The sequence below is a fragment of the Lissotriton helveticus genome, chromosome 9, assembly GCF_964261635.1.
Source record: "Lissotriton helveticus chromosome 9, aLisHel1.1, whole genome shotgun sequence".
NCBI classification, from domain to species: Eukaryota; Metazoa; Chordata; class Amphibia; order Caudata; family Salamandridae; genus Lissotriton; species Lissotriton helveticus.
In genome coordinates this window covers 878,460,195-878,475,671 of record NC_136070.1, presented here as the reverse complement: position 1 = coordinate 878,475,671, position 15,477 = coordinate 878,460,195, and the positions used below count along the sequence as shown (strand labels likewise).

Here is a 15,477-nt window from a genome sequence, read left to right as displayed (position 1 = left end):
GCTATCCAACGCTTTCCCTACTGTTGCACTCTCTGGAGTGGGAATAGTAATTTTTACCCTCCCGCTATCCAACACGTTCCCTACTGTTGCACTCTCTGGAGTGGGAATAGTAATTTTTAACCCTACACTATCCAACGCTTTCCCTACTGTTGCACTCTCTGGAGTGGGAATAGTAATTTTCACCCCTACGCTATCCAACGCTTTCCCTACTGTTGCACTCACTGGAGAGGGAATAGTAATGTTTACCCTTCCGCTATCCAACGCTTTCCCTACTGTTGCACTCTCTGGATTGGGAATAGTAATTTTTACCCCTACGCTATCCAACGCTTTCCCTACTGTTTCACTCTCTTGAGTGGGAAAAGTAATTTTAACCCCTATGCTATCCAACGCCTTCACTACTGTTGCACTCTCAGGAGTGGGAATAGTAATTTTTCCTCTTCCGCTATCCAACGCTTTCCCTACTGTTGCACTCTCTGGAGTGGGAATCGTAATTTTTACCCTCCCGCTATCCAACGCTTTCCCTACTGTTGCACTCAATGGAGTGGGAATAGTAATTTTTACCCCTTCGCTATCCAACTCTTTCCCTACTGTTGCACTCACTGGAGTGGTAATAGTAAATTTTACCCTTTTCGCTATCCTACGGTAAAAATATTGTAAATTTGTTATTAATATTACATTTATATATATATATATATATGTATTAACAAATCAATTTGTATGTTTATTTTACTTACATTAATTATTTCTTAATTTTAAGGTTATTTAAGTATTTTAAGTATGTTTAAGTTAATTATATTTATTATTTCATTAATTTTTAATTAAAAAATTCGATATTTTGACTTTTTTACAATGATATTTTTGATTCGATATTTTTGTACTTACCTGTTTGGAGATAGGAGTTCGATATTTTTGCATTCTATATTTGTTACTCGATATTCTTGTAGTTCTATATTTTAGACATCGATATTGTTTCAGTGATCGGTCAGGATGACAGAGATTAATACTGTTGCCTCCTTGACTAGATTATCACCTACCATATTTAGAGATTTTTGCCGGCCCTACGGAGATTTCAGTGCTTTCAAAGGAGACTTCACCATGGGACTCCTCCGAAGGAAGAGAACGTTTGCTGAGAGGCTGACATGTTTCATGTGACAACACAGGGAAAGGCTCAGGGGCCAGACAGCATACCTGTTGACATTTTAAATATAATATAGAGCTATGGGGCCCACTATTAACATGAGTGCTAGCGGCTTGCTGTGCGATCGGACTCCTTAAATCCTGGTCACATTCCATCATGGTACCCTGTTGGACTTGGCCTTTCTGGCAGGTTCACCCCTAAACTTTTTGCTTTGATAGGTGACTTGGTGTTAATTGTTTTTGGCTTCTGCGCACTTTAACACTGTGTCCCAGTATAAAGTGCGTGCGCACTCTGAGTGCATGTGTGAGATTGGCCTGCCCTCCCATAGGAATTCATGGGGAATGTGTGTGTCCATGTTAGTTCCTGATGTGTGGGGAGTGCAGGTTCGAGTTTGGTATGTGCGGACTCGTGTGATTAAATGCTGCGCGATGATGTATGCGGCGTTAATGTGTCTAGTGTGGAAGTGCAACTTCTAGAAGTTGGCATGTCTGTGTAATAAAGGTGAAATGACTGTCTGGCTTGTGATTGACTGGAACTGGCTGGTGTGCCTGACTCCAGGAGTCAGGATGGGTCTGCCCCGGTCGTGAATAGAGAGATTGACAGCCAGATCGGTGGGAGGAGTGCACCTGGGACCTAGATAGGGCGGGGCTTTCCCTACACAATGCTTGCTCCACCCCCTGTGGTGCGTCTGATGTCCCCAGCCTGGCCAGTGAATGGGGAGAGGGGCTGAGCACAACAGAGTGCTCCAAAACCAGCTGCGTCTGGTTTTCCCTTAACCCTGCAGCCTCAGACAAAGGATTTATGTGTATAAAAAGGGGCTATGACCCCATGTAAAATATTCTTCCTGATCCTATATTGAGGGGGGCCTGCTGCTGCTGCTGGGCGCCAGGAGGACCGCCACTGGGTGCTGCCTCCCTGCCTGGAGGGCCCTGTGAGCTGGCCCCTGGGCCCAGCCTTTGCCCCCGCTGCCTTCCAAAGGACTTTGCCTGGACTTGTAAACTTTGTTTGCTAAATCGCCTGAGAAGTGCTGTGTTTCGACTGTCCAGGGAGCGCTGTGGTTTGCATATGCAGCCCGGAGCTGCAATCCCCTTTTCTCGAGGGATTCCCCGGCGTGGTGATCCCCCTTTGCTGATTTTCGGCACGGGTGCCCACCCCGTTTATTTGCCATAACTTGTAAATCGTTGGCAGGTGCCTACCCTGCATGGAGTGCCAAGCGGGAGCCTACCCCGCAGATTTATACGTCTGTAATCCCTAGCGGGTGCCCACCCCGCCAGGGACCACATTTCTAGACTGGAGCCTACCCCGTATTGCCGCGAAAAGAAAACACCGCCGCCCCTGAGCACATCGTGAAGTCAGTCCCCCCGCCGCGCTGGGATTGGTGGAGTCCGGGAACAAAGCAGGAAGCAGGCGGGAGCCTACCCCACGCACCTGCACCACCGAACGGAAGCTGGCATCTTTCCCCTGAGGCTCCCAAGAGCGAGGGAGAGCCCCAGAGTGCAGCAGAGGAGGGCCAAGAGAGAGCCCCAAGGAGCGGGAGCTCTCGTGCAGCTGCCGCCATCAAGTCCCCGGTGAGGGAGAGCCCCGAAGAAGAGCACCGGCACCAGGAGGAAGCAGCCGGTGAGTACCGCCGGGCCGGGGGAAGTTCTGAAGGGGGTTTGTGGTGCCTGAAAGAGGCCTGGTTGTATGCAGAGCCCACGAGGGCTCCGGGGGCCATTGTTTCACGAGTCCCCCGAGTGGGACTCCAATGCCAGAATCCTTTTCGAGTTCCGAGTCCCCAGAGGGGGGGACTCCAATGTCTAGGGGCATTTTGTTATTTAGAGCCCATGAGGCTCCACGGGGGCATTTGTTCTAGAGCCCACGAGGCTCCAACATATGGCCGCATTTTGATAAATAGAGCCACAAGGTCCCCACGTGTTGGGGCACAGTTGGTTCCGAGCCCACGAGGCTCCCACGTTGTTTTTGGGCACTGGTATTGATTAGAGCCCACAGGAGAGCCAGGAGGCACGCTGGTGCCAGGCTTAGTTCCCCAGCTGCCCAGCATTTAGTGGGCAGCTGCTTCTTTTAGGCCCTTGCGCATTCTTCTTTGGCTGCCGGCACAGCCAGCCAGACATTCTGGACATTGGGCCTGTGAGCCCCAGAGAGGCCAAGCTGGCCTGGGGTCAGTTATGTGATTTTTGGCGCAAATGTGATTACCTGCCTAATGTGATTGTTATATCATATGCAATGCCTTTATGCCTATACCTCTTTATGTATGTTTATGCTTAGGAGGTTGTTTTACCTAGTATATTTCATACTAGTGAGTTAATGGTCCCATGCGTGATATATGCCTAAGGTGTCTAGGATTGCATAGGGTGTACTTACCTTTTACCAGTGGTTACTGGTTGTGTTCTACCCTTGTTATTTGGTGCTACAATTATTCTATGTTCAAAGTGCTATTTCTAACAAGTGCTTGTTCCTAACAGTGGTCCATGTGGCCCTGTCCTGTGTATATAATCCCCTGTAAATTCCGCACGTGCCAGTGGCACAGTGGAATTTATGTTTATTATCTAATGTGTTTGGTATAATACAAAGGCTATTTTTATATATAACCTTGTGTGGAGTTTCCTTTGTGGTGGACCTTGGGTGTTGTTGCTGGGTGCGAGCGCAAGCACCTTACACATCGCCTCCGGGATAAGCCTGATTGCTCGTGCCAAGCTACCAAGGGGGTGAGGAGGGGTTATCTTGGCGAGTGACTTCCTTGCCCTGACTAGAGTGGTGGTTTCTGCCTGGCTTTGGTGCAAGCACCGGCCAAACAGAAATCGCCATTTCTAACATACCCATTTTTTAAAAGGAGATTGACAGAATCCGGCATGCTATCACCCTAGCTCACTGCTGGATTCCTTGGGCAAAGTGGCAGGTTGTATAGTCCTTAATCAGCTCCAACAATTGGCCGAGGATAATAATGTTTTATCAGACCTTCAATTTGGTTTTAGGGAGGGGTTGGGCATAATAGAACGGGGTCTTAATTTAACCATCCTCATGGGAAAATATACGAAGGAGAGAAAGGGAAAACTGTACCTGGCCTTTGCTGACCGTTCGGCCGCATTTGATTGCGTACGACATGGAAAATGATGGAGTATTTTAGCGGCAATGGGGGTGGAGGCTCCTCTAATTCATTTCTTAAGGGAGCTCTATATAAATGCAACAGCTCGGGTGCGGTTAGGGCCTAACGGAGAGTGTACAGTGTTGTTCCAAGTGGAGAGGGAAGTTAGGCAGGGCTGTGTTCTGGCACATTTCCTATTTACACTATATACCAATGGTTTGGAGCAATCCATGTTGGAAGGGTGCCGGGACCTACCTCAGTTGTCAAAACGCCCAATACCTGCCCTACTCTATGCGGACAATGCCGTAATTATGGCCCAAACACCGATGGGACTACAACAGGCTCTTGATAGTTATAATGAGTTTAGGAAAAATTTAGGCCTGAGAATAAACACCATTAAAACTTTTATAATGAGTTCAATTAATCAATCAATCAGTACAATTGTAGAGCGCGCTACTCACCCGTGAGGGTCTCAAGGCGCTGTAGGGAGAGGGGGGTGCCGCTATTGCTCGAATAGCGAGGTCTTGAGGTGTTTCCTGAAGGTGAGATGGTCCTGGGTCAGTCGTAGGGGTGCGGGGAGGCAGTTCAATGTCTTGGCTGCCAAGTAAAAGAACGATCTTCCTCCGGTGGTGGTTCTGCGAATCCATGGGACGGTGGCGAGGGCGAGGCTGGTGGACCGGAGCTGGCGGGTGGGGGTGTAGAACGGGAGGAGGCTGTTGAGGTATTCAGGGCCCATTTTGTGGAGCGCTTTGTGTGCGTGGGTGGGCAGCCTGAACGTGATCTTCCTGCTGACGGGGAGCCAGTGCAGGTTTTTCAGGTGGGCGGATATGTGGCTGTGGCGAGGGATGTCGAGGATGATTCGTGCGGAGGTGTTCTGTATGCGCTGAAGGCGTTTCTGCAGTTTGGCTGTGGTTCCTGCGTATAGGGCGTTCCCGTAGTCTAGTCGGCTGGTGACGAGGGTCTGGGTGACCGTCTTTCTGGTTTCGGTGGGGATCCACCGGAAGATCTTTTGGAGCATGCGCAGGGTGTTGAAACAAGAGGCCGAGACTGCGTTGACTTGCTTGGTCATCGTGAGGGAGGAGTCCAGGATGAATCCCAAGTTGCGTGCGTGGTCCATGGGTGTTGGTGTGGTGCCCAGCGTCGTGGGCCACGAGGAGTCGTCCCAGGCAGATGGGGATTGTCCGAGGATGAGGACCTCTCTCTTGTCCATGTTGAGCTTCAGACGGCTGTGCTTCATCCATTCTGCAACATCTTTCATACCGTACTGGAAGTTGGTTTTGAAAGGTGAATGGGTCTTTGGTGAGGGAGAGTATCAGTTGGGTGTCGTCTGCGTAGGAGATGATGTTGATGTTGTGTTTGCATACGATGGTGGCGAGGGGGCTCATGTAGATATTGAAGAGGGTTGGGCTGAGTGAGGAGCCTTGGGGTATGCTGCAGATGATCTTGGTGGCCTCGGAGTGGAAGGGAGGGAGGGGGACTCTCTGGGTTCTGTCAGAGAGGAACGGGACAGGTGGTAGGAAGCAGAGGGATATTTACATAGAGAGCAAAAAGGTGGAAACCACTATAACGTACCCCTACTTAGGAATTTGAATTGATCATAAGAGCTCATGTCATTAGGCAATTTAGGCTAGGAAATTTCTCTTTATGAGAACGACAGCTTTAGTGAATTTCTCCAAAAAGCTAGGAAAGAGACCCCAGTAGATTTGATCTATATCTACCAAGCCAAGTGCATCAGCACGGCCACTTTGGCGCTGGGATATGGGGATACCGCGACATAAACAAAATCCAGAGGGTGGATTTTTAAGGTATTTATTGGCGGTCCCACGCTGTACATCAACCTATTTTGGCCATACCGTGTTGGTGCTACCATACATTACAGACATAATAAAGATGCAACCAGTTATGTTATGGCACCGAACCTGGTCCTCCATAAAAACCACATTTAATCGTAATTTATTATGTGATTGTCTTAAACTAGAACAAGCCTTAGAGATCAGGTGGTTAAAGTACATAAAAGTTTTTATGTCCGACTTGGGCCAGCCAGAATATTACCATAATCCTTTTTCGATGGGCTCCATCTCTAGAAAGGCTTTAAAAAAACAATGCAAGACCCATATGGAGGCAAATAGATTTGCCATTGAGACATCATGGCCGTCGGTTCAAACCAACCAAATGATGCGGTCCACCATCAGCATGCAACCATACTTAACACATACATTAAGTGGGTATGATAGATTTGTCCTTACACAGTTCAGAATTGATGTATTTCACAGTTTGGTAAGCTTTCCGACCATAAATGATTGGTCTAAAATCTTACCAAATTGCCCCTGTGATGGAGTCTCCCTGCACACATCAATCCATGTAGTCCTGCTCTGTAAATTGTATTTGGAACAGAGGAGGAGGTAGATCAAACCTTTACTGAAATTATGGGGTATGAGGCAATGTCACCCTGCCTATCTTGCATTGCAGCTCCTAGATAATGACTGTTTTGTGAGACACAGCGCCCTATTCTTGAAGCGCACGATCAAATGTAGCAAACATGTATGAATTCCAGCCCATTTTAAAGTATGCTGCTAGGCATTAGTTTTTAACTAGTTTTAGATGTTTAAATGCTGTGCCAACTTTTATATTCTTTTTTTTTCAAATATTGTATAATAATGTGATATATCATTGTAAAACTGTGCTTTTATGGTTTTTTGTGTGCTAAATTGAAAACGGAATAAAGCTAAAGTCTGATTCTGATTCTGACAACTCAGTTAAAGATTTTTCACAAACAAACTCCCAAAGCAGGAGCTCCTTTTAGAAAAACAAAATACTAATGACACTGACACCACACGAGGGTTTCCTCCTAGAGTGTGGGTGTCATTTTATTTTATTTCTGTTCAGAACCACCAGCTTTCATTAGTGATCCAGAATAGTAAAAAATGCATCAGACCATCTGCTCTAAATAGGGTGTGCAGTCTGATGTACTTATGCTATTGGCCTCAAATTGTTGGGTCATAGGTAAAGGGTTTCTGCACATCACAGAGTGAACAAACCATCAGTCTGGCGGATAGGGTCCCCCAACACATTTGTTGAGGAGCACATTCTCTCTGTAAAACTAAAAATCAGGCCCAATGTTATTAAGAATGAAAAAATGGGACATCCTATTGCAACCTTCATTTGTGACGGTGTCTCTTTATTGAATCTTCCAAATTCTCCTGTACAATTTTGGTCAGGGGTGAAATCAGAGTGATCAAAATGCAATATGGTAAACAAAAGGAAATGGAAAAACACAACATGATTTACCTGTCCCCAAACAGAGCTGATAAGTTTGGTGCTTTCATTTATCAGGTTAAGTAGTGTGACAAAGGCTTGGTCTTCATAGTCAAAACGATTTCCAAACATAATCGAACAGGTCACATTGGAGACTCCATAGGTGAGGAAAAGGGTTGGGTCAAATGGTGATTCTAGGAGGAAAATAAAATATTGTTACTTTCTTTATTGAATGTATTTTACAGTGATATACTTGAATAACACAGGATCATAACAAGTAAACACAAATAGGTTTACATATTGAAAAATGAATTATCCAATAATGTTCTGCAAAACATGATTTCCACATATGCAGAAAATTAGAGGCTATAAGGTCTGTCATTGGAATTACACCCACTTATATTGAACATTGGCAGCAAAGTAATTAGGCACTCTCAAAAAGATATAAACACTACTCTTCCAGCTGAAGTTTGGATCTCACTATGTCTCAGAGCTTGATAAAGACCTGCAGGAAGTGTATGATGAAGTAATTCAATTAAGACCATTTCATAGAACACTGATATGAATATTACATCATTTTTCCAGGAATACAAAAACTTCAGAGATCTCAAAGGACCTACCACAATGTATATGATTTCAGCAGGTATCATATTAGAAAAACAACACTCTGGAGCCAAAATGTCTACATCCCCATTATTATAAATTATTTCAAGGTTGATGGTCCACTATTCTCTTAATAAACTATGGCTCTTTATTCAATCCATGGAAAACACGTTTGCTTATTCTCTTTTACAAGAAAAGCAAATTGTCAGATCCAACTTCCTATAGACCTATTAGTCTCCTAGTCTTCTGGTGATGAAGTCCCACTCCGAATTACAGAAACCAACAGACTCTGAGGTAAGTGCTTGAAATGTGAAAAACTCTTGTAATGGACTTTGCGGAACAGTGAGCAGTCACCATGTGTCCTTTACTAGTTACAATATGCAAAGGTTCAGCATCGAAGGGAGCATCGGATTTTCATTTTTGCATCTGTCTGATAAGGACACAATCTTCTGTTCAAAATGTAGTACTCTGACCACATCTGCGCTTGTCTGCATAAATTTTCATTCTGGACTTGATAAGAATTAGTGAGTCAAACTTTCTAGGCATCAGCTTATCTTTAATTGTTCCACTGAGGCAGCTTGGTGCCCAAAGCTCTCCCAAACTTCAAAGTGGCTGGACTCTCACCAGTTGTAGAATAGGGAGTACACCTGTATGCACGAAGGGTAGAATAAGAATGGATTTGTACTCAAGTCCTTTCAGTGCAGCACACTCTACAGCCGTTTTAAGAGTGCTGATAAAATGATCAACAATGCCATTAGCTTGTAGCCAAAAAGGTGTGCTTTTCTGATGCTTGAGATTTAAACGAGCAAAACTCCCAACTGTTGACTGGTGGGCTATTGTCAGATTGTAAAATTGATGGAACACCCCAGGTTTCAAAAAGGCCTTCTAGAATTGGTTTAAACTTGCGTGGATTCTATACACGGGTTTTCAATATCGTCTCTCTTTGATTCATACTAACTAATCAGATAATGTGGGTTGAGCTGGGAATTAGGGTCCATGTAGTTCAGCTCAGCCCACATGAACTGAATAGTTGGTAACAATCGATTAGTCATGTCTTAAAACGCTGGATCTGCCTTCCGCGTTACTGAGAAGCCACACTGATGAATCAGAGAGAGACGATATTAAAAACCTGTGTATAGAATTCAGGCAAGTTTAAACCAAGCTCGAGCGCTTGCGTCATATATCTGAGCGCTACAGTGTGTCACGTTGTTATACAATGGTCCCGATTTCTTTTAATTGTAGAAGCAGAGCACACAGTATGAAGAGACATTCGCCTCTCTGCTGCTACTAAGCGCGAGCCCTTGATACAAGCTCAAGTAAGTCACTCCCTTTTCTTTTGCCCATGTGTTGATAGTTTAGAATTGCATTCCCCACATTCATGTATTGGCAAGTAAATGCACGTCGTGTGAAGCGACCGCACTGGCTCCCACGCAGGAATTTGGATAAAAGCCTACATCACAAATAACAGGACTTCAGTAAAAAATTGGCTTTGAAGAAAGACACAAGGCAAGTGGTAGTTTGAAACCTAAGAACTCGGCATGCCAGTTTCTTTCAACACACAGTGTGGACAAAGCGGTGCACACATGGCTGGGTTTTTCGTTAGAGTGCACCAAAACATAGTTAATCTTATTTTTTTTCCCTCCAGATTAGCACATTGAACAGTGCAGCTCATCCGGTTACTGATTGCCAAACGGCTTACCTCTTTTTTCCAAAAAGGTAAGAACAGACCCCAGAGTGGAACTAAGCTGTAGATCAAATATAAGTCTGAATCCATACTTATAAATTCACAATATTCCATTATATTGTAGAGACCGACCATGTCCTGGTTCTGAAGAGAACTCTTAAATGAAGACAGGGTTACAAACTCGTCGACCACACCCAGCTAGCCACAACCATCACGACCTCACTGAATGACACAGTGTGTAAACAAGGCATTCAGCCTGTTGCAATCTCATTGTCGACTAGCTAGCTTTAGCATGCTGCAGATTTGTAAATTGAAAATAAGTCTGCACCGCTATTGTTTCTTTTCTTATTTAAGAGCTGGTCATTCATGTTGTTATTGAATTTTTGTTAAGTATCTGTTAAATGTTAATTTTCCTGTACTTATGATTTGATGGAATGTTGAATTATAAAGTATGTCTTTTTCTCGTGACTTGAGTTAATGTTTTTTATGTACGCAATTTAACTAACGTTGAAAGTAAAAAAGTGAAATAAATACACTAAACCCTCTTTCTGTGTTAAAAGGGTGGATCTAAAGGCATTTAGAAAAATAACAGGTCCACCTAATTCTTTGTTAGAAGCTTAAATGGTGGCCTATTTTTGACGTGAAGGCAGGCCAAACCCCCATTGTTGGAAATTGAGTAACCAAGCACTTGGTGAAGTGCCTTAAAGGACATGAATTGTATCTTTATCTTTTTATGTTTTATGGCCGCCATAAAGGAACCTTGATTTTACAGTGGTATTGAGGCTGTCCACGTATAAACCTTTGTTTTTGATGGTGTAAGCCAAGGCACTGAAGACAGTTCATTGTACTTTTCATCTGGCATAATATTTATCGATGCACTACTGTCTATGATAAATGGGACATAGCCACCATTATCCTTTAGTTTGATTTTGGTACACTGTCCAAATGAATTTCATGACTTTACCTGTCAATCTTTTTTCCACTTGTACTCTTTCTTACAGGAAGTTAACACTGCATGTGCACACCTTTAAGTAGGCAGCATTGACATCGCACATCCATCTTCTTCACTGTCACTCAACAGTGATGTCGAAGAACTTCTGGGGGAAGAATTCAATGGCAATTGGCCTCTTTCAGTTTATACTTCCTTCAACTGATGTTGCCATTTACTTCACTGGATGTGATGGGAATGGTTCTGGGCCTTTCTGGCATCCATTTCGACGTGATGCACTTGCTCTTTTCTTTACTTTGCAAACAATTACCAAATAGTTCTTCTTCCCACAGACTTTACATATCTGCCCAATGGCGGGACATTTACCTTCAGGTGGAAAGGAAAATCCACATCGAACACATAACTTCTTTTTCTCTTAAGACGTTAACTTGTGGCCTTCTGGATTATGTATTTTCGTGCTTTTTACACTCAACAGCGATTTTATCTGGGCTCCTTCAGCCTCCATGTCAGCTGTCTGTTTGTCAACACATTCTTCAGCTATAGCCAACATAAGCACACGTTCCAGACTGAGCATTTCTCTCAGCATCCAACTTCTGACTGAATCAAACATGCAACCATGACTCTAAGTGGAATGGCTTCTTCATCATTGAATTTGTTGAACTTACAGTGTTTAATGAGCATTTAAAGTCTTATAACAAATCCATCTAACGTTGCACGGACTCTCTGTCTTTCCTGGTTGAAAATGTACCTTTTGTATTCAGCCTTCTGCATCAGATTGAATTTGATGTTCAATGCTTACTTGAGGTGACTGTACAAAGTCTCTTCACTGCTGGGTATCTTCTTGATCACTTTTTTTTACTCCATGCTTGCCATGTATTTTAAATAGCTGGTGATCTTTTTTAGGCCTGGGCGTAGTACTACACTACGCTAGTGGAGCGTACGTAGTTTGCGCTACTACGCGCTAAGCGAATTGCAGGAAGCACAGTGCAAAAGGGCGTAGCGTAGCAGGCGTCATTTCCTTGCTCGTGGTCCTCAACGTCAAGTTGGCGACTGCGAGCGAGTAAAATCAACAACCCAGCAAGACTTTTTCCTCGTTCGCGATCAACAATATCAAGCTGCTGACCGTGAGCATGGACAATAAACCTCTCGTTGAGATTCTCAACGCGGGGAGGTCAGGTTTCTCATTGCGAGTGGTCACATATGCTTGTGACCGCTCGCGATGAGAATCTACCAGTCCGTGTTGACAAAGCTGCCGCTCCAGTACAAATCTACTTGAGCGGCAGAAAACGACCGCTTACACTGTGCAAGATGCCGTTTGCAATGATTGCACAGTGCGGACAAGCATCCGGCACTGTGCAATCAGTGCAAACAGCATTTTCCCTACCGCACTACGGAGTTCGCGTAGCTTGCATCGTGCGAAGTGCACTTCTCGTAGCTACGCGTAGCGCTACTACGCAAACTGAGCCCAGGCTTAATCTTTTTGTTATCTACTTCTTCCAGCACATCATTGAAATCTTCAACATTTTCTGATCAAGGCAGTACATCTGGTGGCAATATTCTGCTTCTTCCCAACAGCAAAGGTAGATGGTGGTTTTAAAAAGCAGCGGTTGTGTGACCAGTTGTGGAACTAACTGACATTGAGAGTGGAGTTCTCTCTGACCTTGTCCGCTGTCCATCAGGATCAGTTTTAATTATATCATCGCTAAGGCCTTGTAACATGCCACATCCTGTTCAGCCATATTCAAGACTTTTGGAATTGGAATGAGCCAACACCTGGTAGCTCCAGTGGGTGGCTGAAACCGGTCCTAGGAAGCTTGAATCCGGTCCAGGAAAGGCATGGCTTGGCAGTTCGGGCTGGACTGTTCCCATGAGACACTGGGTCAGACTGATTTGCATATGGCCATGTCTGAACTGGGGTGGCAGAGTGGGCTAAAGAACGGTGATGGATTAAACCCAGAACTGTTGAATGGGTGTGAGTGTTTGATTGGTTCTTATACTCCGTCCATCACCACCCCCTATTGTACCACTTTGTTTGCCATAAGTTGGTAGGGTATGCTCAGACGTGAGTCCCTTGTTCACTTTGCCACTGGATTCAAGCCAGCCTGGCTGAAGATGGCTGTAATGTCAGAAACCGGTCCTAGGAAGCTTGAATCCGGTCCAGGAAAGGCATGGCTTGGCAGTTCGGGCTGGACTGTTCCCATGAGGCACAGGGTCAGACTGATTTGTTTATGGCCATGTCTGAACTGGGGTGGCAGAGTGGGCTAAAGAACGGTGATGGATTAAACCCAGATCTGTTTACTGGGTGTGAGTGCTAGATTGGTTCAGATGCTCCGTCCAACACCAGCCCCTTTTGTACAGCTCCAGTGGGTGCTACTTCAGGAATAGATTGCTCCTTAAGCACAACCCCCTGGTGTTTGTTTGGGTGGCTGCACCTGGCACTGAGTGTAGTGTAGTTCCTATATCCCTGATAGGCTCTGCGCATTGGAATAATATACACTATAGATTTGACATAGGACTGAGGTCAGTATGTCTCTAGCTAGTACATTAAGCTTAATTAGTTGGGTGTGCCAGCTAACTCAGAGGTCTCTAGAAACTTCTTTAATAAACAAGAAGGGTTTAGTTTCTGACAACTGCATAAACATGACATCTTTGTTTCACTTAGAATCGGAACAGTCTCAGAATCGTGGAAACAATAGATAACAGTTTTACTTAGTCAATCATGCATGCTTGGTTTCAACAGAGTTTACACAGTAATAGATAGACAGGCATTTCAATAAAAAGGGTTTATAGAACAGTCTTATTTCTCGTGCAAGAGATATGAACTGCTACAATCGCAAGACAGAATGCGAAGCATAATACGTACAGCGTTAGCAGTAAGATTAGATAATACTACAATAGCATGGTTTGTAGCTATGACATATAATCATAAAATACATACATAAATAACACAGGCTAAAATGGGAATACTCATCTGATGCTTCTATTTAGTTCTACCCCAGTCTGCCTAACCTAAATGTAGTACGAGGTAAGAAGTAGGTGCTGTCTCTAAAGGATAGCTAGATATAGTTTAGTTTTACCAGCGTTGCCAAAATTCCCTCTAGGTTTTAGTATGCTCCATACCTTAGAAAGAGAGAGGTTTAAATCTTCCTTGTCTCGATCTCTAACACACCCCAAGGGGAGTCAGAAACACTGGAGCAGGATTCTGTGTGAGGAGGATCACAGCGTCTGGTCAGTATTTCAGGCGGGGACTTGACTTCCTTCCGAACTTGCCGTGACAAGCCGTGTCGTGCAAGTAGGCAGACAAACCGTGATTTGCCATGGCAAGTGAAGGTATATTTATACCTTGAAGTTGTTTAGGAATGCCAGAATTGATGTAAAAGTCGGGCAGAAGAACATCCTGAATGAACCCCTAATGAATAGATGTTTATGCATAATTAATGAGTTCTTGTAACAATCAATAATCTAAGCAAGGGGAAGTCCTAAAGGCTTAAGAGTCTGGTTTTCCAAGAACTCGTTGTGATGGTGATGGATGGATGTAGGTGGCCATGCCTGTATTTGGTTTTCATGGATAATGCCTAAATAATAGTAGGATTTCTACGCCTAAATATGGGCAATGCAAATTGTGACCGTATAAGGGCATACATCGGAAAACCTATATACGGTATCTAAATCGACACACAACACCCACTCCACTTTCAAATGAAAGACATTACAAAATTTTAAACATGCTAAACATATCTAAAATATAGCTACACATGATTTGCTAAAAACATGTTGTAAAATACATTGTGAAAAATGCATTATAACTGTTGCTATGCATGAAAATGCAATGGTGCTATACACAGTGAAGCAATGTTTCATTCTAAGCACAAGTTGGCATTGAATGCTAAGTGAATTAACATACATATATACATTATGAAAGCGTCCAAAACTTGCATCTGGGCTACAAGGGATTGATTCTAATACCCCTCAAAATCTGGAAGACTTTGTTGAAAACATTTTTACATCTCGCCTGGAACCAGTATTAGTGGGCTTAGCCAAAGACATTATAGACACTCTTAACACTTGTGTGGCAGGTCTGCTAAAAACATTTAACCAAATTGATATATTTATTAAAGAGTATAGAGGTTTGCAAGCTCAAGATACTCAGGCACAGAAACCGTGTAGTTGTATGAGAGGGGAAATCAGGGGACAAAAGGGTAGTTTAAGTTCAGCCCTGGTTCAGGACCCACCTTGTATTGTGGAAAGAAATAGTGACAGTGGTATGATTAATAACTTGTTTTCCGATCCAGGTGGTAGCTCTAATACAGATGGCAGGCAGGGGTCAGGACCTAGAGAAACTATAAGGAAAAAAGCAAATGGTATACATATGGGTCACCCCAGTAGACAGGAGAAATTCGGTGGTAGGCATTTAGATCTGCCTCCTGATGCCGCTCCTTTAGTTGCAGTATTTACAAGGGTCCCCCCCCAGATGAAAATGTGATTGAATCCACTCATGATCTCCTAACACAGTCTAAAAAGTGGTGCGTTCAATATAGCAGTGGTGGCCTTGATATAGCACCCAATATTATTATGGCCAGAAGAGTGAGTTGGGTAGGGCATCGACCTAAAAATATTGCAGGAGACTGCGTGGTTGTTAACTTCAAAAGACCTAATGTAGCAAACTGATTGTTCTGGTATGCTTCTGAGATAGTTTCCCCTGACATTAGACCAGTACCACTGGGTTTCTTTTATCACCCTGTAATTGGATGTTCAAGGGATTATGG

General features: G+C 44.0%; 1 protein-coding gene across 1 annotated transcript in view; it reads right to left on the bottom strand.

Moving 5' to 3' along the window:
* LOC144783027 (cytochrome P450 2G1-like) overlaps nt 1-15,477 on the bottom strand; it is a 330,810-nt gene that overhangs the window by 212,005 nt on the left and 103,328 nt on the right. The window contains exon 4 of the mRNA XM_078662214.1: nt 7,509-7,669. Coding sequence (XP_078518340.1) covers nt 7,509-7,669 — 161 coding nt within the window. The remainder of the gene's footprint in view (nt 1-7,508; nt 7,670-15,477) is intronic.